The sequence below is a fragment of the Gopherus flavomarginatus genome, chromosome 7 (genome assembly GCF_025201925.1).
Source record: "Gopherus flavomarginatus isolate rGopFla2 chromosome 7, rGopFla2.mat.asm, whole genome shotgun sequence".
In the NCBI taxonomy this organism is placed as follows: Eukaryota; Metazoa; Chordata; order Testudines; family Testudinidae; genus Gopherus; species Gopherus flavomarginatus.
Genome location: NC_066623.1, coordinates 52214275 through 52239312, shown reverse-complemented (window position 1 = coordinate 52239312; position 25038 = coordinate 52214275). Strand labels below are relative to the sequence as shown.

Here is a 25038-nt window from a genome sequence, read left to right as displayed (position 1 = left end):
CCCATACCAGAGCCAGCACCCTCAGCTGGAGCCCTCACCTCCTCCCACACCCCAACTCCCTGCCCCAGCCCGGAGCCCCCTCTCACACCCTGAACCCCTCATTTCTGTTCCCACCCCAGAGCCTGCACCCCCATTTAGACCCCTCACCTTCTCCTGCACCCCTGCCCCAGCCCAGTGAAAGTGAGTGACGATGAGGGAGAATAAGCCACTGAGGGAGGGGAAATGTAGTGAGCGGGAGTGGGGCCTCTGGGAAGGGGTGGGGCCTCGGCTCAGGGGCAGGGCTAGGGTGTTCAGTTTTGTGCCAATAGAAAGCTGGAAACCCTCCTGAGGCCCTGCCCACCACTTTCAGGGGCAGGGAGGGGGTGGAGAGGCACACCCACCAGCAAAAACACAAGTCAGCACCTGTGGGCTTTCCTATGCCCCAGTTATCATCAGGAGACACAACCTGCAGGAGAGTTGCTACAGCTGGGATGCTAGTTAGGGCCCCCGTAGGGCTGCTCCGACCTGCACTGCAGGTCCAGCACTTCCCCTTTGGGGGTGTCTGGGAACTGGGAAGTCACTGGTCCCATCCCAAGACTCTATGGGCGGCAGGTGAAGCTTCCCCTGGGGGAGGCTAGCTCCCTGTCCCTCCTCATCCACTTGCAGCCCCACCCACACTCCGCCCTCCCCACTCATCATGTGCATTCCTCCTCCCTCCTCCACGCTCGGATCCCCCACCACTGCTCGCTACATGCATCCCTCCCTCCTCTCCTCCCTGCACCTCCCCACTCGAGCAGCAGCCAAGCAGGGCAGTGGGGAGAGGACGCAGCAAGCAGCAGCGGCCAGGCCGAGTGGGGAGAGGGTCAGTGGGTGAGGAGAGGAGGAACTGGGATGACTAGATAGCAAGTGTGAAAAATTGGGACAGAGGGCGGGGGGTAAATAGGTGCTATATAAGAAAAATCCCCAAATATTGGGACATCTGGTCACCCTAGGAGGAACCAGCGAGCAGTGGCGGGGACCTCCAGAGTGGAGGGTGAAGTGCTGGAGAGGAGCAGCCAGGCAGTGGCGGGTGAAAAACACTCAGCTTTATATACGCCATGCAGGTTTCTGGGCGGCTGAGAAGGTGATATCTGCTACTTAGTGTCTGGGTTCACCCATAATCTCCCTGGGGAGTCCAAGGGACCCCGGTAGCTGAGTAGCAGATAGCGCCTCCTCAGCTGCCTGGGGAAACTGCAAAATAAGCAAAAACTTCAGCGGAAACCCTTCCCAGCAGGGAGGGAAAGAAGCGGGGCCACCACGGCCCAGGTGTCTGGCAGCAGGGAGGCGGTGGCTGTGCCAGGGGAGGCTCAGTGTGTTCACAGGGAGGAATCAGGGTCTCACTGAGGTTGCAAGGTCCTCTGCCCAGCAGCAGGGTTTCTAGGTTCTTCCCCGGCGGGAAGCTCTGTTTAATGCCCGAGATGTTTGCACTTGCAGTGTCTGTCCTATTGCTCCCATCTCGGGTAAGAGCTGTAGCCTACTGGCTCCCAACTCCATTAATCCCACGTGTCCCAGGCTGCATAGCACAGGAATGGGTCCTCTCCTGCCAGTGGGCTGGTGGAGAAGGGGAAAGGAATTGGAAGGGCAACAGTGAACTAAGCACGTTGGGGAGAAAGAGATGGGGGAGAAAGCAACAGTACAGCTTAGGCTATAGTCCCTGGGGCAGGGACAGATAGAGGGACACCTGCACAAAGGCACAGCAGAGGGAATGCCAAATAAAGGCACTTCTGGGCATCTATCTGTTGGAGCAGCTTGTCGGTGGGCTTGGCTGCAGCCAAGGGACTGTGTGTGCGTATTGTAACTCTTTCCCTCTTCTGCTGCGGGAGCTGGGCTCTGGCCACTAAGTTCAGATCTGGGTCTGAACTCCCTCGAACTATGAGGGCGCCTGGGCTTGAGCCTATCTCTAGCTAGAGCCTCAGCTCTCTTGGGGAGGTGGCTCCCTGGAGTCTCTTGCTGTTGATTGTTGCTACTGAAGCAGCTGGAAGCTCCAAAGGGGATCACAACCCCATTGGGTTAGTTACACGCAGCGAGACGGCCCCTGCCCCAGAAAGTCTACCATCCCAGAGGACGAGAAAAAGAATGGGAGACAGATTAAGTGATGTGCCAGAGAGTCTGTGGCAGAGCTGGTATTTGATGTCAGGTCTCCTGGCTCCCAGTCCAGTGCATTAACGACCATCCTTTCCCTTCCAGACAATCAGGGTTGGCTCCAGGGCTTTTGCTGCCCAGCAGCCAAAAAAAAACGCGATCGTGATCTGTGGCAATTCAGCGGGAGGTCCTTCGCTCTGAGCAGGAGGGAGGGATCCTCCGCCGAATTGCCGTCGAATACCTGAAAGTGCCATCCCGCTCCAGAGTTGCCGCCCCAAGTACCTGCTTGATAAGTTGGTGCCTGGAGCCGGCCCTGCAGACAATGGTCTAAGGACAGAAATCGAGGCAAGGGAAACTTATTTCCCACGCCCCAACTGTACGCTCCAAGGGACAGCCACACATATCCAGGTGCAGACTCTGCATGGGCATCCTCTGCTGCAAAGGAGACAGCGAGGCCGTGTGGCCTAGTGGGGCTCAAAGGGCTGAACCAGGTGTAAGGGAAACTCAGTGAGAGACTGGCTAAGTTCTCATGAACCTTACCTTCTTGGGAGCCTTGCTGGGAGTCCTGGGAGGGTGCCTCGCTGACCTGGTGACGCTGGCTGGCCCTCAGCCGAGCTATCTCCTGAGTGCTGCTCTCCAACCTCCTTCCCAGCTCAGCTTTATCCTGCTCCAGTCGGCTCTTCTCCTCTTCCAGAAAGGACTTCTCCTGCCCCAGGGTGCTGTAGGCAGCCTCCAGTCTGCTGATTTGAGACTCCTGCTGGGCTCTTTCCATCTTCAGCCTATCCAGCTCTCTCTGGAGCTCCGCAGTGGAAGCGGGGGAGCCCCCTGCACCCAGCGCCACATGCAGCTGGGTCACCAAGTTCTCCAGGAGACTCAGCCTGGCCTTGGCTGACTCCAGCTCTGAGCGCTGCACGTTGCTCCCCCTCTGGAGCTCCCGGATGGCTGATGTTGCCTGGCCCAGTTCTGGACAGCTGGCTTCATTCGGGCTGGGGACGGCAAATGAGTAGATGCATCTACCGTTCCTGTCATTGGCTCTCCTGAGATGGACCGTACTCCCCAGAGCCACCCGGGCCAGGCCCACTGACAGCAACAGCCAAACCACGAGCGTCTTTGTTATGGATGCTGCCCCCATCAGCACTGCACACGGTACCCGTCAGTGCCTGGGAGAGGAGAGCTGCTTCCTGAGCTGCTGGCTACTGAGTGAGGGACGCCTGCCAGCTCACTGGAGCTTCATTTATACAGCTGGGACTCGGGGTAGGCGGAGGGAGAGGGTTGCTGCGCCAGAGCCATGGAATAACAGGAACCTTCGAGAGCTGGCTTTAGAATTTCTTAAAGGAACAGCATCTCCGATCCCCACCTTCCCTCCTGCTCGCAGCCGGACTTTTAGCAAAGAGTGCGGTCGTGTTCATACATGAGCCAAAGGTTCCACGTTAGGCTGGGGTCTTTGGGTGTAAATCAAGAGTTGATCTGCTGAATGCAATGGAGTGACGCTGCTGTAAAATCGGCATGAGTGAGAGGGGAACAGAGCACTAGGGTTTTCTTTCCAATGATAACCTGTCACGCTTGCCAGCCCACAGAATCAGTGTATTTAGGGATGTGGGGGAGGGATTCACACTAGATTGCTGTCTGTAAGAGAGGATGGGCTGACGGGCTGGCAAGCAGAGAGTTGGGTCATGCAGGCAGTTGCAGTCTGAGTTTGGTTAAATCTCCGAGCTCTACACTTGTAAGGCCTGAGTTTAAAAAAATCTGTGTAAGGGGAGGTAGCTAGCTAGTCACCTCAGTACATGCCCATACAATGTTCCCCATACGCTGAAATCCATGCTGCTGTGGCTTCACTACTATTGGTATCCATTCTAGCTACATCAAAACTAGCTCAGGTATGGGTCTCTGTGCTGCAGTCACACACCCTGATTGCGGTGAAGACCTACCCCAAGAGACAGAGGCTGGGAGAAATGTAGCTTCTTTTACCCTTTTGCACTTCTACAAGTGTCAAATCTGCCCACCCCTGGTTCTGCTAGAGCATTCATTGGAGGACTCGGGTGGGTTAGGATGTTTCCGAACCCTTTGCTGAAGGGATGGGCTTGCTCAATCTTGACCAGCACCAGCCTTTCTCCAGTCCGGGGCAGGTGTGTGAAGCTCAGCATGTTTTTTAACAAGACAATTTGTTTTTTTAACTGCTCAGAATAAAAATCTGTTCCATCTTCCCCCAAGCACCTGGGTCACTGCCCCAGCAAGGAGACCACGCATGATCTGGAGAAAATCCACCAAGTGTTGAATTAGTGAGTTCTGACCACAGTTAGTGGTACTGCCCCCTGTTGGGTGACTGGGGATATTAACCTTTTGTAACACCACTGCATCTCAAGAGGCAGCAGCCAGAGGGTGTGACTGGAGCACATGTAGACGTACCCAAGCTATCCTGGATTTAGCTGGCTTGGGTATGGGTAGTAATGAAGCTGCAGCAGCCCGTGCTTTGATGCAGGCTGGCTGCATGAATAATCACCCAGGCTTCTTGGCAGCTTCACCGCTCTGGTAGCAAAGTTAGCTCACTTCAAGCTAGCTCAGGTTTATCTCCATGAGCTGCATCACCCTGCACTTCTCTGTGCCAGGTCTTTACTGAAAGGCACTCATGCCAGGTGAGACCATTGAGCATCACGTTACAGACCTGCATCATAAAGCAAAGGGCTGTGAAGCGGAATAGACTCATAGACTCTAGGACTGGAAGGGACCTCGAGAGGTCATCGAGTCCAGTCCCCTGCCCTCATGGCAGGACCAAATACTGTCTAGACCATCCCTAATAGACATTTATCTAACTTACTCTTAAATATCTCCACAGATGGAGATTCCACAACTTCCCTAGGCAATCTATTCCAGTGTTTAACTACCCTGACAGTTAGGAACTTTTTCCTAATGTCCAACCTAAATCTCCCTTGCTGCAGTTTAAGCCCATTGCTGCTTCTTCTATCATTGGAGGCTAAGGTGAACAGGTTTTCTCCCTCCTCCTGATGACACCCTTTTAGATACCTGAAAACTGCTATCATGTCCCCTCTCAGTCTTCTCTTTTCCAAACTAAACAAACCCAATTCCTTCAGCCTTTCTTCATAGGTCATGTTCTCAAGACCTTTAATCATTCTTGTTGCTCTTCTCTGGACCCTCTCCAATTTCTCCACATCTTGCTTGAAATGCGGTGCCCAGAACTGGACACAATACTCCAGTTGAGGCCTAACCAGCGCAGAGTAAAGCGGAAGAATGACTTCTCGTGTCTTGTTTACAACACACCTGTTAATGCATCCCAGAATCACGTTTGCTTTTTTTGCAACAGTATCACACTGTTGACTCATATTAAGCTTGTGGTCTACTATGACCCCTAGATCTCTTTCTGCCATACTCCTTCCTAGACAGTCTCTTCCCATTCTGTATGTGTGAAACTGATTGTTCCTTCCTAGGTGGAGCACTTTGCATTTATCTTTATTGAACTTCATCCTGTTTACTTCAGACCATTTCTCCAATTTGTCCAGATCATTTTGAATTTTGACCCTGTCCTCCAAAGCAGTTGCAATCCCTCCCAGTTTGGTATCGTCCGCAAACTTAATAAGCGTACTTTCTATGCCAACATCTAAATCCTTGATGAAGATATTGAACAGAACCGGTCCCAAAACAGACCCCTGCGGAACCCCACTTGTTATACCTTTCCAGCAGGATTGGGAGCCATTAACAACTACTCTCTGAGTACAGTTATCCAGCCAGTTATGCACCCACCTTATAGTAGCCCCATCTAAATTGTACTTTCCTAGTTTATCTATAAGAATATCATGCGAGACTGTATCAAATGCCTTACTAAAGTCTAGGTATAACACATCCACCGCTTCTCCCTTATCCACAAGGCTCGTTATCCTATCAAAGAACGCTATCAGATTAGTTTGACACGATTTGTTCTTTACAAATCCATGCTGGCTATTCCCTATCACCTTCCAAGTGTTTGCAGATGATTTCTTTGATTACCTGCTCCATTATCTTCCCTGGCACAGAGGTTAAACTAACTGAGCTTACCAAAATCCGCCTTCCTGAAATCCACTGTCTCTATTCTGCTGTACTCCCTTCTACCCTTCCTTAGAATTGCAAATTCTATGATTTCATGATCACTTTCACCCAAGCTTCCTTCTACTTTCAAATTCTCAACAAGTTCCTCCCTATTTGTTAAAATCAAGTCTAGAACAGCTTCCCCCCTAGTAGCTTTTTCAACTTTCTGAAATAAAAAGTTGTCTGCAATGCAATCCAGGAACTTATTAGATAGTCTGTGCCCCGCGGTGTTATTTTCCCAACATATATCTGGATAGTTGAAGTCCCCCATCACCACCAAATCTTGGGCTTTGGATGATTTTGTTAGTTGTTTGAAAAAAGCCTCATCCACCTCTTCCACCTGATTAGGTGGCCTGTAGTATACTCCCAGCACGACATCACCCGTGTTTTTTTACCCCTTTTAGCCTAACCCAGAGACTCTCCACACTTCCGTCTCCTATGTCCATCTCCACCTCAGTCCAAGTGTGTACATTTTTAATATATAAGGCAAAACCTCCTCCCTTTTTCCCCTGTCTATCCTTCCTGAGCAAACTATACCCATCCACACCAACATTCCAGTCGTGTGTATTATCCCACCAAGTTTCAGTAATGCCAATAATGTCATAGTTGTATTTATTTATTAGCACTTCCAGTTCTTCCTGCTTATTACCCATACTTCTTGCATTTGTATAGAGGCATCTAAGATACTGGTTTGATCTTGCCTCCCAGCTTTGCCCTGACCCTCCTTCCTCTCTGCCATTATAGCCCGTGCTCCCTCCTGTTTCCAACCCATCTCCCAGGTCTTGTTCCCCACTTACCTGTGGGCTTTGCTCACCTGTCCCCGTCGAACCTAGTTTAAAGCCCTCCTTACTAGTCTGTGCGCAAATAAGGCCTTTTCCCTCTTCGAAAGGTGAACGCCATCTGTTCCTAGCAGTCCTTTCTCGAATAGCATCCCATGGTCGAGGAAGCCAAAGCCCTCCTGGCGACACCATCTTCGCAGCCAGGCATTCACCTCCACGATGCATCTGTCTCTGCCCGGCCCCCTACCTTCAACAGGAAGAATCGAAGAGAATACCACCTGCGCTGCAAACTCCTTAACCCGTACTCCCAGAGCCCTGTAGTCACTCTTGATCTGCTCAGTGTCACACCTCGCAGTATCATTTGTGCCCACATGGATGAGTAGCATGGGGTAGTAGTCAGAAGGCCGGATAATCCTCGACAATGCCTCTGTAACATCTCGGATACGGGCCCCTGGCAGGCAGCATACCTCCCAGGATGAACGGTCAGGGTGACAGATGGGTGTCTCCGTCCCCCTCAGCAGAGAGTATCCAACCACCACTACCCTACGTTTCTTATCAGTGGTGGCAGCAGACCTCCCAGCCTTAGGGGTACGAGGCTTCACCTCCTTAACTGTTGGGGGTGATTCTTTCTCTCCTGTATCAAGAAGAGCATAACGGTTATCTTTTACCACAGCAGGAGGGTTTGCAGCAGCGGTGGAGCACTGCCTCCTGCTAGAAGTAACCAGCTGGCTGTGTCCACCCTGAGCCTCCTCCTCCACTGGTGTGTCAGATACACCCCGAGGCATCTCCTCCTCCACTGATGTGTCGGTAGTCCTGTGAACTGGGACAGCTACGTCAGCTGTCTCCACATGGATACTGTCCAGGAATTGCTCATGGGTATGGATGTTCCTCAGCCTAGCCACCTCCTCCTGCAGCTCTCCCACCTGCTGCCTGAGAGATTCCATCAGTAGGCACCTTTCACATTGGATGCCACCACCAGCCTGGATATCAGTAAGTGGAAATTGCAAATGATCTTAGCTCATAGAGCCGAAGTCTTTGCAAGCCCACACCAGAATCTGGGTAGAAGCATCCATGCTTTGGTGCTCTGTCTGGCTACAGGCGCAGGTGGAGGAGACAGAAGCAGTGCTGGCACAGGTGTTGCGGGTCCTCCTCACCATTGTAAGCCTCCCTCTGTCAAACTCTCTCAAATTCCTGTCTGCAGCTCCCTGTCCGCTCTGCTCTGCTGTAAACTGAAAGGTTTTGGATGTGGCTCAGTTTATAGGTTCAGGGGACCAATGGGTCACAGATGAGACCGACAAGGGACCCCCCCCCCTTCCTACTCCCCTTCCAAAACTCCCTTGCAAAACTCCCTGTTAGCAGCTCCTGTTTCGCTAAGCTCCCTGGTCGCTTGTGCGCAGCTTTATAAAGCCCTGGCCTGAGTGAATGCCCCGCCTACTGGTTAAGGCTCAGCCAATTACCAGAGGCTTCTAGCTTTCAAACCTTCCTGGTAGCTCTGCCTCCAACTGCCAGCTACAGCACACGGTCCTTCAAACAAACAAACCAAACAGACTGACAAACACAAGCTCAGCACACAGCCAGTAACCCCCAAACACAAACACAAACACTGCAGACAGTCACTTACCCCACAGATGCTGTATGTGCTCCTCCTTCACCTGGAGAACTCCCTTGCAAAACTCCCTGTTAGCAGCTCCTGAATAGTCAATAGTAGACTAACTGTGGACCATGTTGTTTGTGGCATGACCAATAACCAGCTCACAGCAGGGGTATTAGGAAAAATAGGCTGGACCCTGAAGGCCAGTGGACAGCTTCAGGGCTCCCTTGTTTCCCAAGTGAGTATTAGAAAGCAGAAAAAAGTACCTCCAAGTAAAAATGCACACCAAAGCATAGCGATGGAATAATGATACCTCGCTCATGTACGGTGCTTTTCATCAGCAGATCTCAACATACTTTATGAAGGTTGGTTTCATTATCCCAGTTTTACAGATAGGGAAACTGAGGGACAGAGTGGGGAAGTGACTTGCCCAAGGTCACCCAGCCAGGCTAGTGGCAGAGCAGGGAATGAAAGCCGGGTGGGGGAGGGTGAAAAATCCACATCCCTGAGTGATGTAGTTCCAATCCAGTGCTTTGTCCACTAGACCACACCAGTAAACAGCAGAGACTAGAGACTTGTTTGCAGGAAATGTGGAAGCAATCAACACAAAGGTGTCCAGCCATAGGTCTGCAGCGTTTTATAGATGCATTATAGATTCACAGACTTCATCAAGTCTGACCTCCTGCACATTGCAGGGCACAGAACTTTTCCACTCCTGTAACAGATATTCCTGGGGGAATTCTGTTCCACTGCACATGCACAGAATTTATGTCCTCCACAGATTTTTTGCTTTCCTGCAGCAAAATGACTTTGATGGGGAAGCAAAGGGAAGCTACAAGAGTTGTCATGCCACCCTCCCCAGCAGTATGTTTGTCATAAACAGATAGCTAAGGGTTAATGTCTCTTTCACCTGGAAAGACGTAACCTGAAACACCTGACCAGAGGACCAATCAGGAAACAAGACTTTTTCAAATCTGGGTGGAGGGAAGTTTGTGTGTGGGTCCTTTGTTCTTGGTCTTGTATCTGTCCCTCTCGGCTATGGGAAGGATTTTTCTATTTCCTGCTTCTAATCTTCTGTTTCCCAGTTGTAAGTACAAAAGATAGGTGTTTTGGTTTTTTTTTTGTAGTTACATGTGTGTAGTTGCTGGAGTACTTTGAATTGTATTCTTTTTTAATAAGGCTGTTTATTCATATTTCTTTTAAGCAATTGACCCTGTATTTGTCACCTTAATACAGAGAGACCATTTTTATGTACTTTTTCTTTCTTTTTATGTAAAGCTTTCTTTTTAAGACCTCTTGGAGTTTTTCTTTAGTGGGGAACTCCAGGGAATTGAGTCTGTGCTCACCAGGGAATTGGTGGGAGGAAGAAGTCAGGGGGAAATCTGTGTGTGTTAGATTTACTAGCCTGACTTTGCATTCCCTCTGGGTGAGGGGGGGAAGAGAGATTAGCTCTCGGTACTTCTGTTTTCCAAGGCTGGAAACGGGGCGGGTGGAATCCCTCTGTTTAGATTCACGGAGCTTGCTTCTGTGCATCTCTCCAGGAACACCTGGAGGGGGGGAAGGGAAAAGGTTTATTTCCCTTTGTTGTGAGACTCAAGGGATTTGGGTCTTGGGGTCCCCAGGGAAGGCTTAGGGGGACCAGAGTGCCCCAAAACACTCTAATTTTTTGGGTGGTGGCAGCTTTACCAGGTCCAAGCTGGTAACTAAGCTTGGAGGTTTTCATGCTAACCCCCATATTTTGGATGCTAAGGTCCAAATCTGGGACTAGGTTATGACAATGTTTCAGAGGCCCAGGATAGTCAGCAGAGCGGTAAATCACTGTGGGGCAGGAGGCGGGACTGGGGAAGACCCGGCTGGTGGCTCCTATTCTGCACCAGGCTCAGCTGCTAGTCCCGTCTGGGCTGGAGAGGACGGGACTTCCTCTTCCCCTGCAGAGCATCCAGAGCCGAGTCAGACCCACTGGATGCAGGAAGCTCTGCAAACTCTCCCCTGCCCCCTTCCTGCATCCATCGCTCCTCAGCTGCAGGGGGAGAGGTCCCTGTACAGGTAGCTGCTCCCCCATTCACCCAACTCCCATGCATCCAGACCCTCCTGCCGAGCCTCAGCCCCCCACACTCAGAATCCCGCCCATGACTCCCACTCCCCAGGCACCTGGGCCACCCAGACAAGCCACTGGTACCCAGATCCCCACCCCACCGAGCCCCAACCAGCTGCAGCTGGACCCCCCACTGTGCTCCCCCACACCAAACCCCCTCAGCTGAGCTCTAGCCCTCCAGACTCCCCCCCACTGAGCCTCAACCACCTTCACCTGGACCCCCCTGCAGAGTCCCATCACTGTTGCACCCAGAACCACGCCCCCAACAAGCCTCTGTGCATCCAGATCCCCCCTGCACTCGGATCCCCCACTGAGCTGCCCACACCCAGATTTCCCCACACAAAACCCTCTCATCCACACCTAGATCCCCCCCACACAAAGCCCCTCCACACTTGGATCCTGCCTTGCTGAGCCTGCCTGTCCACACCTGGTGCACCTGGCTTCGAGAAGCCCTAGGGTGTTTCTGGGGCAGGCCCGTCCTTGCGCTGTGTCAGGGTTGGGTGCAGCCTCACTGCTGAGTCCATGTCCTGGGGAGTCGGAGCTGCACAGTGATCTCCTACGTCTGTGCAGCCAGTGGCCTGTGCTCTCCGGTGCCATGCTGGAGCCTCCACATTTATTTGACAAATACAATTTGCAGAATTTTAAAATAGTGTGTGTAGAATTTTTTTTTTTGGTGCAGAATTTTTAATTTTTTGGCGCAGGAGTAAATAGCCCCCTAAGCTTTGGCTGAGTTAGTGAAGTCCTCAAATCATGGTTTAAAGCAGGGGTCAGCAACCTATGGTACACGTGCCAAAGATGGCACGCGAGCCAATTTTTAATGGCACGCTGGGGCCTGCCGGCACCCCAGTGTGCCATTAAAAATCCTGCTGACGCAACAAGCTGCAAGGTCCATGCACCCGGGCTGGAGCGCCGGGCGAGCACAGCGAGCCGCCGTCCTCTCCACCGCCTTCCCCTCCTTCCTCATGAGCCATGTCACCGCGCACAGTGCTCTGGGAGCTGGGGCTGCGCACTCCCGCAGGGCAGCGTTTGGCTCCGTGGGGAGGGCAAGATGCTCCCCGCTCATCCAGAGCCCCGCCGCCGCGTGCAGCCCCACTCCGCCCCTCAGAGCGCTGCACATGTGGCGGCAGGGATCCAGATCGGTGGGAAACCTCATGGTAAGGAGTCCGAGTCCGGGGGGTGGGGTTGGATAAGGAGTGGGGGCAGTCAGGGGACAGAGAGCAGGGGGGGTTGGATGTAGGGGGTGGGATCCCAGGGGGGTGGTTAGGGCGTGGGGGTCTCTGGAGGGGACAGTCAGGGAGCAGAGGGACTTGGATGGGGCATGGGAGTCCCGGGGTCTGTTAGGGAGTGGGGGGTGGATAGCGGTCAGGGCAATCGGGACAGGGAGCAAGGAGGGCCCTGGGGAGGCAGTTAGGTGGGGGGGGGTCTCTGGAGGTGATGGTCAGGGGACAAGGAGCTGGGGGGGGTTGGGAGTTCAGGGGGACTGTCAGGAGATAGGGGTGTGGAGAGGGGTTGGGCAAGCAGGGAGGCATTGTTGTATAGGTCCAGAGTTCTGGGGGGCCTGTCGGGGTGGGAAGCAGTTAGATAGGCATGGGAGTCCAGGGCGTTCTGTCTGGGTGCGGGGGTGTGGATAAGCATTGGGGCAGTTAGGGGACAGGTAGAGTCCTAGTGGGGCAGTCAGGGGACAAGGGGCAGGAACGCTTAGATAGGGAGTGGGGTCCCAGGAGGGGGTAGTCAGGACAAGGAGCAGGGGGTGTTGGGGGTTCGGGGGGGGGCAGTCACCCAGCCCTCTGCCCTGATCCCCCCCCCCCACACACACACACACCCAGCCCTGTCCTGAGCCCTGCACCCCCACAACCCCCCCCCCGGCCCCTGCCCTGAGCCCTGTACCCTCCAGCCCTCTGTTGACTCCTTCACCCCCCCCCCCACATGACCCCAGCCCTGACTCTGGCACCTCCACACATACCCAGCCCCCCTACCCTGACACCTGCACCCCCCCACACATGTGCCTAGCCCTCTGCCCTGACTCTTGCACCCCACACATCCCCAGCCCCCCCCATATCCCATGCACCCCACACATGCCCATCCCCACCCTGAGCACCAAACGGGAGCTCCTGCACCCCCACTCACATTCCCACCTGCACCCCTCACACCAGGTAAGTGCCCCCACACCCAAACCTCCTGCCCCAACCCTGAGCCCTCTCTCTCATTCTAGCTCCTGGCCAGACCCTTCACCCCCAGCCCTGTGCTCGGTCCACTCCCACCCTTAGCTCAGTGCAGAGAGAGGAAGAGAATGGGCCAGAACCAGGGAGAAGGTAGGTAACCACTGTATGTGGGCAGGGCTGGGACCCCAGACCAGCAGCAGGCTTAGCGGATCCGGCAGCCATGATCCCGGCTGGCAGGAGCCAGCAGATGGAACCCCTGAATGGCAGTGGACTGAGCTGCTCACCCCACTGCCGGTCTGGGGTCCCAGCTGCTAGCCCCACACAGCCCGCTGCCGGTCTGGGGTTCTGGGTGCCAGATCCTTCCCAGCTGGGGTCCCAGCCGCAGGCCCCACTCAGCCCACTGCCAGCCTAGATGAACAGAACCCGAGACCAGCAGTGGGCTGAGTGGGCTGGCAGTGTAAGATCAACATTTTAATTTAATTTTAAATGAAGCTTCTTAAACATTTTGAAAACCTTGTTTATTTTACAATATAACACTAGTTTAGTTATATAATATATAGACTTGTAGAGAGAGACCTTCTAAAAAACATTAAAATGTATTACCGGCATGCGAAACCTTAAATTAGAGTGAACAAATGAAGACTCGGCACGCTGCTTCTGAAAGGTTGCTGATCCCTGGTTTAAAGACTTCAAGTTACACAGAATCCACCATTTACTCTAGTTTAAACCTGCAAGTGACCTGTACCCCATGCTGCAGAGGAAGGTAAAAAACCCCCAGGGTCTCTGCCAATCTGACCTATGGGAAAATTCCTTCCGGACTCCAAATCTGGTGATCAGTTAGACCCTGAGTACATGAGCAAGACCCACTGTCCAGACACCTGGGAAAGAAATCTCTGTAGTAACTTAGAGTCCTCCCCATCTAGTGTCCCGTCTCTAGCAGTTGAGGATTTTTGCCACTAGCAGTCGCCAAAGAGCCATTAAATGCAACCATATTGCAAAGGTGTGTTGCTTTGTATGCACATTGCAAATATATAGGTACCCCCATATAAAAGCATATAGTTGGAGAAGAAAGCAGTGGTGCAGAAACAGAGCTCTTTGCTTGGTCATGGTACACTTACACAGCCAAGTGGTTGTGTACAACAAATTGGTTTGATACTGGAAATAAATAAACACAGAGTGACTCTCTGAATAGATACTGGAGTTAAGGGCAATGTCAGCCCAGCAGATGTGTGAAAGATGATTGACATTGCAGCATTGTCTGGGAGATTGTAGCAGGGTGGATTGGCCGCCCATAGACCTGGAGGGGGAGGAGCCTTTCATTGAACCCTGGTGGGTGGAGCCACACTATGCTAACCCTCCCACCGGAAGTTAGTGGGCAGGACCGGAAGTACAAAAGGCGGGCTGGAGCACTCAGTTGGGAGGTAGCTGCCAGAGAAGCCAGATGCCTCCTGTGAGCTCCTGAGCTGGGAGGCTGCTGCAGGACTGGCCAGGGCCATTTACAGACCCGAGCACGGAGGAGCTGAAGTGCTGACAGAGGCCTTCTTCCCAGACCACCCTCTACAGAGCCAAGTACACCGAGAGGCAGTTAGGCAGTGGCCCGAGGGAGCCGACCCCTGTCTGGCTGCAGTGTTGACAGTGAGTGAGTCAGTGTGTTGCGGTCAGGATCCCCGCTGACCCAGTGGCAAACCGCTCCACCGCTGCTAGGGCCCTGGGCCGGGATGCAGAGGAGTGGGTGGGCTGACATCCTCCCTGCCACCCCAAGCCGTGGGTGGCAGTCTCCTCATCTCTTAGGCAAGAAGCCTGCGCTTGTTGGCCCTCTGCCAGAGCTAGGAGGCCCAACTGTTTGCCACTTAACCTGAGTGCAGGCCTGAGCCAGAGACTCTGCTGCCCCACCCTGACCAGGGGCTGGGGCTCCGTAACTGTGTTTGTTGTTTGGCCCTGATCACAGGCCCGAGCTCACATCTCCCATCACCCCACTGATTCCCCACGTCAGGTGACCCTGACCCCCCCCCCACCCCAGAGAGATAGTGGGGCAGCTTGGCTGCCCACAAACCCAGAGGGGGAGGAGCCACTCCCCCCAATGGACTACAGAGATGTAGAGTCTACTTATGAGGAGAAGCCAGGTAAGTAAGTGTGGCTGAGACAGCTGGCCTGAGTATAGAATGGGCATCCTTGTAAGTAGGAGAGTTTAGTGGCCGGGGATTTGGGTTCAACTCTCAGATTAGCCAGACCTCCAGTGTGACCATGGGCAAGTCACTTACATGGTCTTGTGCCTCATTGATTTAAGAACTGGGCAAACTCTAAGTTCTTAAGCAGCATTTCTCTTACTTTGCCTAGCTGTACATTTCAATTAACCAACACTCACTGACTGAAAACCTGCTCCTTCCAAGTCCACGTATGGCCAAAATATCGAAAACCTTCCATTTTTGTTCTTTACAGTATTGGAGCAATGTTCCTATAGGGGATTTATTAAGACTAGCTCCCTCAGAATTTGCAGTGACTGTAGAGGTGTTCGCTATGCCTCTTTGCCTGAGGGCAAGTCTACACTTGGTGCAGCAGCACTGATGCATCTGTAGTGCTTTAATGAAGATGCTCCTAGCTGACGGGCGAGAGCTCTCCTGTTGACACAGTTAATCCACCTCCCCAAGAGGCAGTACCTATGTTGATGGGAGAAGCTCTCCCCCTGACATAGCGCTATCTACATGGGGGGTTAGGTCGGTGTAACTACGTCGCTCAGAGGGGTGGATTTTTCACAAAGGAAGCTGTCCCTCGGTGACTTGGTAAATGCCTGAAGATAATGGTGCCAGAATATGGACTGGAAGCTCTTTGGGGCAGGGCCATCTCTTTGTTCTTTGTTTGTACAGCACTAACGCAGTGGCACTGTGGTCCATGACCGCTTGGAATTCAGAGAACATAGCAGAGACTGAGAGTATGTCTGCACCACAAATGTAAGTTGACCTATATTAGGTCAACTTTTAGCCAACACAGTAATTATTGCGGTGGTTCATGTCTATACTCCTTGGGTCAGTGGTGTGCATCCTCACCAGGGATGCTTCCACCGACCTAAAAGGGGCAGGGAGTGGCTGGGAGCCCCATCTCTCAGCTCCACTGGCAGCTCCCTACCAGGAGCCTGGCTGCCCCACAGGCTCCAGGGCTAATGGTGGGCTGCCTCCGCTGCTCCCCGTTGCCTGCAGGGAGTGGGGGGAAGCTGCCTGGGGCTTCTTGCCCCCCATTGTTCCCTACTGGGAGCCTGGGGAAGCCACCTAGGGCTTCTCGCCTCCCTTCCTCACCCCTGCCTGCTCCCCACAGGGAGCTGGCCAGCCTTGTCAATTTCACAGCTCAAGATTGCCTGGCTCCCAGCAGGGAGTGGGCAGGGGGACTCTTGGGCTTCTTCAAGGGAGCCAGGGCAGGGAGGAGTTTTGTTGTCAATTCCACAGGTCCTGCGTCACCTTAACTACACCAATATAAGCCCTATGCGTCTCATGGAGGTGGAATTTTTATGTTGGTGTAGTGGGGCAAGTCTGTAGGAGAGACACTGACATAGTTAGATTGACAAGACCTGCCTTATCTTGACCTAACTGTGTAGTGTAGACCAGCCCTGAGAGAGATGGATAAGAGGATGATTGAATCAGTTCGTGTTAATCTGGTGTAAAGCATAAGCCAGAGACAATGACTGAGGAGCAGCACTGGTGTTCCAGCAGCCAGTCAGCTGGACAAGTGGTGCTGCATTAAAGCTCACACCCTGATGCCTCTGGAAAAGCTGATCCATTGCCCTGCAGCACCGGCTTTTTAAGGTCTGCAGGCTTTGGTGATGTGTTCAAATCCCCCTTTCTGCATGGTGGGATGTTGAGACAACAGACTCAGCCCTATTGCTGGCACAGGGGCTCAGCCTGCAATCGCTCCAGTAATGCTGAGTCCACAGTCTCCCTTGGCAGTTCGTTCCATTGATTAACTGTTCCTATTTTCCTGCGCTCCAACCTATTATTTAATTTTCCCTTCTGCAGCGTAAGCTTATTTCTTCTTGTTCTTTTCTTAACAAGTGAATAATCTCTCCCTGCCCTCTTCATAACCTCCACCAATGTTCTCTGTGAGTTATCCTCTCCCTCCTTTAGTTCTTTAGCCTCAACATATCCAACCTCTGACACCACATTCATTTTAGTGCCACTTTCTCGCCTGTGTGGACCATATTTTTTTTAATAATGTGCTCTCAAAAACTGATCCGATTGCACTACCTAATTAATTACTTTGCTCATCTTACACACCATCGTCTCATTAATATCTCCCAGCAGCCGTATTGCCAACTCTCATGACTTTATTGCAAGACTTATGATATTAGGTGTGGTTTTTTTTCTTTTTCCTTAGCCCCAGGGCCACAGGCTGACCCATCTTTTTTTTAAAGAAAGTCTCTAGCTCTCACGGTTACATCGAAATGTGACAATGTCCACACTAAAGAGTCAAGCCCAAAATTAAGTCAAATTCCTGATTTATGGGGACCTGACCCATGACTCTTGAATGCGGGGGATTGACAATGTTGCAGCATGACATGGCTTTTTGTCCCAAATGTCACATGGTTAACGTTCATCCAGTTTGTCTGGTGACGCCAAGTCATAAAATCTTCTCCATGGTACTGTCTAGGCCAAACTGAAGTTTCTGGGTTTATACCTTCTAGCAAACAATTGTATTTGGTGTCACTGATTTTGGGGGCAAATTTTCCCAACTGTATGAAGGTGGCAGTGCTAGAGACTCCATGAAATCTACTAGGACCATAGTTATTGCCATGGATTTCACATGAAAGGTGCTCTGATACTGTGGTAGTGAGCAACAGGATAGAACATTAACATTGTTTTTGTTTGCTTGCTTGCTTTTTTTTTTTCCTACTCCCATTGGCTTTTTCCATTAGGTGCCTACATGGTAGCTGAGCAGAGTAATCTTGGAAATCTAATCCTGCCCTTCCCTAGCTGTCAGATTCATATTTATAGATTGATATTCAGATTCCTAGGCCAGAAAGAGCCTTTGTGATCATCTAGTCGACCCCCCTGTATAACACAGGCCAGAGAACTGCCCCTAAACAATTTCTAGAGCAAATCTGTTAGAAAATCATCCAATTTTGATTTTTAAATTGTCAGTGATGGAGAATCAACCCTTGGTACATTGCTCCAATGGCTAATTACTCTCACTGTTAAACATTTACACCTTATTTCCAGCATGCATTTGTCTAGTTTCAACTTGCAGTCAGATTGTGTTAGACCTTTCTCTGCTAGACTGAAGAGCCCAAAATTAAATATTTGTTCCCTGTATAAATACTTTTAGACTGTGATCAAGTCACCTCTTTGGTAAACTAACTAGCTTGAGCTCTTTGAGTTTAAGGCATGTTTTCTAATTTCACCCATGTGGAGACTGCAGAAGCTGTGAGAGTGAAGCGCGATTTATGAATAAATACCCTGCATTTCCCTAGCACTCAAAGCATTTTATTAGGGGTGTGTGAGTATCAGCAGCAGCATTGTAAAGCTGAGGAAACTGACTTCCCCCAAGGCCATGCACCAAGTCACGGACAAACCTATCCTCTCATCTGCATCTGCTAGTTGAAGATGTGTTAAGTAAAGGACTTATGCTTCCCTTTGTCAGCCTTGTGCATGTTAAACCTTATTACTAAGAAATACCATGGTTTCAAATCTGTTAAGAGTTCGTGTGCTTTAATCTCTTCATTTCCTCTCTGGCTAGCCCTGCTGCACAGAGAACATCCCACTCCTTGCAGTGGCGCCAGCTAAAGCCATGGGGAAGGTGCTGTGTGAGATTGACAGCACTTACATTAGCACAGCTGCTAGCAAAATTAATATTTTTTTTAAATGCAATTAAATCTGTCTCATGAACCCAGGGGATGAGAGAGAGCGGGGGGGGGGGGGGGGGGGGAGAGGACACATAGACAGGGATGGACATGTGCATGCTCAGTACTGCAACGAGACTGCTTTGGCCCAGAGCAGTCAGCTAAGGATCTGAGCCAACGTAGCTAATGTCCGACTCTGTGCCCAGAGCAGCCCATCTGTAGCTACAGAATGTCATCAGCACACCCCCCCCCCACCTGCCTCTCCCTCGGGTGTATTTCTGGGCCCTCAGGTGCCTGCAGTGACAAACCCGCACGCATGCATCCCAAGCCACTCTGAGCCTGAAATAAAGTTCCCCAGACGACTGAGACGCTGTGCCTCAAAGCCAAGTTACCCCAGGGGAAGGAGCTGTTGCTGGCTTGCTCCTTGGCACAGGTGGGGTCTGAGAGAGCCAGTGGATGGAGATGAGCCACTGTTCAAGGGTGGCACGACATGTCTACTCCTCATCTCTCAGCAGTTGGCTTAGGGGCTGTCATACTGGCTCTCTGGGATCTAACATGGGTAGTGGGACCAGGGCCTGGGAAACCTTAACCCTTCCAAACTTTAACAGTCAGGGGCCTTTCAAAGGGGCAGGACTGGTAACAATGCCAGGTTGGGGGGCATGCTAGCTGGACTCTGCTGAAGCAAATTCAGCTTTAACCCTTTCCAAGGCTACTCTGGTTGGCAATTTGCCCACTTTGTCACCAACTCCAAAGGTTTAAACCAGCTCGACAAGGCAGGCCCAAAGCCAGAGGTGGCACTCTGTCAAAGTGTGCAGATGGCCAAGCTTACATATAGAAGCTGCATGGAGCAGCAAGGATTCAGGGGAGGACAAAATGTGGTTACAGACAACGCTGCCCTTAGCTTGTCTGCAGTCCCCACAAGTAGCCTCACTTGTCTACGTCCTGCCTGGGTCTATGTACAATTTGCCTACGGTGCATGTAGGACCCCATTAATGTACACAGATGTGCCTGTGTCTTGCCGATGCCACAGCAGGGCTCCAGCCCCACAGAGCTCCCTGCCTGTAAATACTTTTGCTTGGCAAGGAGAAAAGTATGGCCCCCAGGTGGGAGAGGGATAGGGTTAGAAAGACTGGAGCTGACGGGCTCTGCATTTGACAGGCAATCAGTCTAAATCTGGGCTCAGCATGTTATTCGTACGGCTTACGCATCTTTGCCTGGAAGGGCTCACTTTCATGTACAGTACAGCAGGGCTGCCGTTGGCCCAGATGATCCATGTCACACAGGCTCTGTATAATCACGCTCAGCTCCTATCACTGCTGCATGTCAACAGGACCCGCCTCAACCCTCAGTCCCTGGGCACTTCCATGCACATTCTCTGCTGCTACTGATGTATTTGATCAGTGCTTTGGTGATGCAAATAAGTCCTGACCTGCAACCCTGCTCTTCCAGGCATTCCCCTACACAGCTCTGCTACGGTACCTCCTGCCTCACCTGCTATTCCAGCCCTGAGCCACGCCTGTGAACTGTGCCAAAATGGGGCATGGACCACTAGTCACACAGCGACCCAGTGACTCCTGTCAAATGCATTTCACTTGGGGCCTGAGCAGTCTTTAGGGTCACACCTACAGACGTTAACGTGGTGGTGGTGCCCTGCCCCATCTCACGCTGTAGGGCTCATCATTTTGGTTGTTTGGCGTGATCAATGTCAAGGCCAGAAGGGAGCCCTAGCAGATCTCACCTGCCCTCTTGAATAACACAGGCCAGAGAACCTCACCCAATGACGCCTGTATCAAGCCCAATAATTTGGCTAAAGCAACTTCCAGCAATTTGTCCTGTCTTACATTGAAGACCAAGCAATGGAGATGTCACCACTTCCCTTGGTAGCTTGTGCCAAAGGTTAAACACCCTCATTGTTAAAAATGTGTTAGTTCTAATTAGAATGGCTTTAACTTCCAGCCATTATTGCTTGTTATGCCTTTTGCGGCTAGATTTAAAGAGCCCTTTAGAACTGCGTATATTCTCCCCTTAAAGGGACGCCTGCCCCATGGGAAAGTCATGCCTCAAGCACATCAAGGCATCTGCTCCTCTCTCATCGTGCTAGAAATAGCCACAGATAGCCTCATCCTACTGGCTAACCTAGCAAGCAGCCGCACCACTTTCCTACCTTGCAGCCACAGAAATCAATGTAGCTGTGTTTACATGTCTATGAAGCAGTGACCAGGGTGAGAAATCGGGAGCTGGGGGCCTTTCTCACATGCTTTAGATAAGCAAAGACTTCAAGAGGAGCATTTACATCACCTCCTGTTCTCTTGTGCCAATATTTATTTAAAACCCTCAGTAGTGTTTCTTTCTTCCTTGCGGCTCAACAGTAGGGCTGGTTAAAGCTTTTCAACTGGAAACTTGTCATGGAAAGGTTGGCTTGACACCACTGCCATGTTTTCACACACATTTTGATTTGGCCAAAATTTCTCACAATATTGCAACCCATGCACCAGGTTACAAAGCCACTCCCTTCTATTTGCCCTGGCGGCCCCTCCCTCACGCTGCAGGGGTGGGGCAGGCCAAACCTGAGCAACACTAGAATGGCAAGGTGACCTGCCTTGGGGAGCAGGGATGAAGCGGGGGGGTGGGGGGGGGGGGACATGGCGCCAGGGAGTGTAGGGGAGGCTGAAGAGCCAAGGTGCGGTTGTGGGGGGAAGAGCTGAGAAGATTGGAAGGACACCAAGGTACATGGGGGGCTGGATAGGGGGCCTGTGGAAGTGGAGGTGGGGGTTGCACAAGGAGGTAGGGGAATCTCCTGGTTTGGGGGAGGGGAATAATGTAGGTAGCCCAGGTATGATGTATGGCCAGGTCCAGGGGGCCTGGGTGCTTGGGAACTCTGGAGGGGGCTTGATGGAGGGGGATCCTGCAGCCTGCGGGAACATACAAATACATGGAGGGTCTGGGAGGGGGGTCTATTTAAGAGCTAGGGCACAGCAGGGTGTGTAGAAGTTACGGCCCAAAACAGGGGAGTGCTGGGTGAAAACCTAGCCAGCCAAGGAGTCCTGGGGTGGGGGTGGGGCGAGGTGGAACTGAGGTAGATGAGGGATCCTAGAGTATTTGTGGGGGAGTTCTAGGCATTGGGGGGGGCAGGGGTTCCATGGGGGAACCAAGGATGTATAAGGGGTTGGGGGGATTATGGCTGGGGCTTCATAAGAGGCTGCGGATATATGCAGGATTCTAGGGGTCAGGCTTGTATGGGGCTGGGGTTGTGCTAGATTAGAAATGGGGTGACAGATTAAGTCCATGATTTCTTGTCTTCGCATTCATGGCCACAGAGACCAAATGATTACCATCTTCTTTATAACAATGCTTAGCATAGTCAAAGGCTGTTACCAAGTGCCCCCTCAGGCTTCTTGTCCCAAGAGTAAACATGCCCAGTTTCTTTAACTTTTCCTCATAAGTCAGGTTTTCTAAACCTTCTATCCATCATTTTTGTTGCTCTCCTCTGGACTCTCTCCAATTTGTCCACATCTTTCTTAAAGCATGGCACCTAGAACTGGACACAGTGCGCCAGCTGAGTCTCCCCAGTGCCGAGTAGAGCGGGACAATTACTTCCCCAGTTTTACGTACAACAGCCCTGCTTGTACACCCCCGAGTGATGGTACCTTTTGGTTTTGCAACTACATCACACTGTTGTCTCATATTCAGTTTGGAATCCCCAGAGCCTTTCCAGCAGGGAGCGTCATATGGAACTGGACTGGAACTCAAGAGGGATGTGTTTGCTTTCTGGCAGTACCCACAACATGCTCTGTTACTGTAGGCAAGGCCCAGGAGGTGCAATTTTCAAAGGGGCTCTGCTGACCAAAGTGGGTGCTTACCTCTTTTTGAAAATCTGGCCTTAATCTCTGTGTGCCTCAGTTCCCCAACTATACAATGGGGATAACAACACTTCTGTCTGCCCACCCTTGGCTCTGTCCTGTTGCCTTAGATTAGAAAGTCTTTGAGTCAGGAACTGTCTCACCATGCACAAAGCAGAGCACAGTGGGGTACTCATGCACTGCAGACCTGGAACTCCCATGATGCACTGGGATGGCTCAGCCAGAGGGCAGACCACAATGCATCATAGGAAACGTAGGCCATACAGGCAGCCTAGCACACTCAAACTACAAATCCCATGAGGCACTGTGGCAGTTCAAGTGGATCCAGTTCAATTCCATTTTTCAAACAAACATTTGGGGGTGACCTAGTCTCTCCCTGCACCCCCCAAAACCATCATTTCAGTTTGCCACTGGAAAAATTTTGGTCTAATCAGCTTTTTTCTGTGGAACAATTCGATTGTCTGGAAATCCCATTTTCCACTGAAAAAAATATTTTGACAGAAAAGACCAGCCAGCTCAAATACATAATCAAACCAAATGAGTGTAGGAAGCAGGTACACTCTGTTTGAAATAGCAGCCATTCTCACGTTTACCATGCTGCAAGTTCTGTATAACCACAGGTCCGTAAACATGCTGCAACTGCATTGCAATGCCCTTGGTGGGGTTGGCATACAGTGAAGTGGCTTTTTATGAGATCTCCACTTCTAAAGTGACCTCCTGTCCACAATAAACCAATCAATCCTTTAGCCCTCTTTCTAAATAAATATTTCCCCAAAGCCTGTAACTTATGATAAGCCGCCTTAGCCTTCAGCTGTGCAGGCCAGTTATGGGAGGATTTGTAGACGCAGAAGAAAGCAATATGTTAAAATGCCGATAAGTACCTCCTGGCTGGCCATGCTGGCTCTCCCCGAGCAGTCACCACACTGGCAGCTTCTCCTTCCAGCATTAAAAGCAGACTGGCACTGGGTTCCAGTACTGGCCATGCCTTTGTAATGACCGTATTGGTGGAGGCACCCTGTCATAAACAGATAGCTAAGGGTTAATGCCTCTTTTACCTGTAAAGGGTTAAGAAGTTTACCTAGCCTAGCTGACACCTGACCAGAGGAACCAATGGGGGAACAAGATGTTTCAAAAGGAAGGAGGGAAGTTTCCTTTGTTTAGTCAGTTTCAGTTTCAGCCGGAGTGAAAAAGATCAAGGAACCAGCCTCTTATCAGAGTAGTAAGTTTTAGAAAGGAATAAATAGGTTTATGTTTATTTTCTTTGTAACTTCCCATTAAGGGAATTATCAAATTGGGTATTCTTGTGTGTATTATGGTTTTTGCCCAGGGGAACATCCTGTGTTTTCAATCTATTGTCTGTGAGATTAGCTGATATGCTGTCTTCCAGAGGTTTTTTTTTTTTTAACCTTTCTTTTCTTTAATTAAACGCCTTCTTTTTAAGAACCTGATTTTTCCTTGTTTTAAGATCCAAGGGGATTGGATCTGGACTCACCAGGAATTGGTGGGGGAAATGAGGGGGGATGGTTAGCATGCCGTGAGCTTCAGATCATCAGTCAGGACCTTGTCTCACTCATCTGTTATCAGTCCGAGTTGCTCAGCAGGAGCGGAGATCTTGAACATCCTATACATTATTACCACTCTTGTGCGGAGGACGAGATGCGGCCCAGAAGCTTGTTGCAAGACTGCAGGTTTTCTATCATGACAGTAGGGGCAGAGATCAGGCTTGGTGACTTCTGACATTCCTACCTTCCTCACACAGAATGCAGCCTGCCCATTGTTTGCTGAGCCAGGCTTTTGCCAAGTACCATGTAGTGTTCTGCATTCCATGGTACGTTTACTGGAGGACCAGTTCCTGGCGGCCGCCAGGGATCTGTGAAAGCCTGTTGGTCACAAACTCACTGCAGTCTGGCAGCCTCACATACCTTAGGAGTTAGATAATTGATATAGCAAAGCAGCCCAGTGTCTGCCCCTGGGTAACTGCAGGCTCAAGAGGTATTATAAAAAATGGTCATAATTCAAGCAACAAGGTCTTCCACAGCTTCAGTCCTCTGCTCTGAAAACTCCATTGGAGCAATAGCTGGCTCTTTCAGCTAAAGCCAGAGTCCTTTTCCTGCTGGAGTGGTTCTCTGAGGCCTGGTCTACACTACGTGTTTAAACCGAATTTAGCAGCATTAAACCAATTTAACACTGCACCCGTCCACACAACGAGGCCCTTAATATCGATAAAAAGGGCTCTTTAAACGGGTTTCTGTACTCCTCCCCGACGAAAGGAGTAGCGCTGAAATCGGTATTGCCATGTTGAATTATAGTGTGGCCGCAAATCGACGGTATTGGCCTCCAGGTGGTATCCCACAGTGCACCATTGTGACCAGTCTGGAAAGCAATCTGAACTCGGATGCACTGGCCAAGTAGACGGGAAAAGCCCCGCGAACTTTTGAATTGCATTTCCTGTTTGCCCAGCATGGACCTCTGATCAGCACGGGTGGCGATGCAGTCCCAAAACCAAAAAGGAGCTCCAGCATGGACCATACAGGAGATACTGGATCTGAT

At 51.2% G+C, this 25038-nt stretch overlaps 1 protein-coding gene across 1 annotated transcript in view; it reads right to left on the bottom strand.

Moving 5' to 3' along the window:
• The window catches only part of MYOC (myocilin), a 37442-nt gene extending 13981 nt beyond the window's left edge, over positions 1 to 23461 (bottom strand). Inside the window, exons 1-2 of the mRNA XM_050963273.1 lie at positions 23370 to 23461; positions 2641 to 3593 (exon numbers count right to left, since the gene is read on the bottom strand). Coding sequence (XP_050819230.1) covers positions 2641 to 3232 — 592 coding nt within the window. The 5' untranslated portion in view covers positions 3233 to 3593; positions 23370 to 23461. The remainder of the gene's footprint in view (positions 1 to 2640; positions 3594 to 23369) is intronic.
• Positions 23462 to 25038: the final 1577 nt, after the last annotated feature.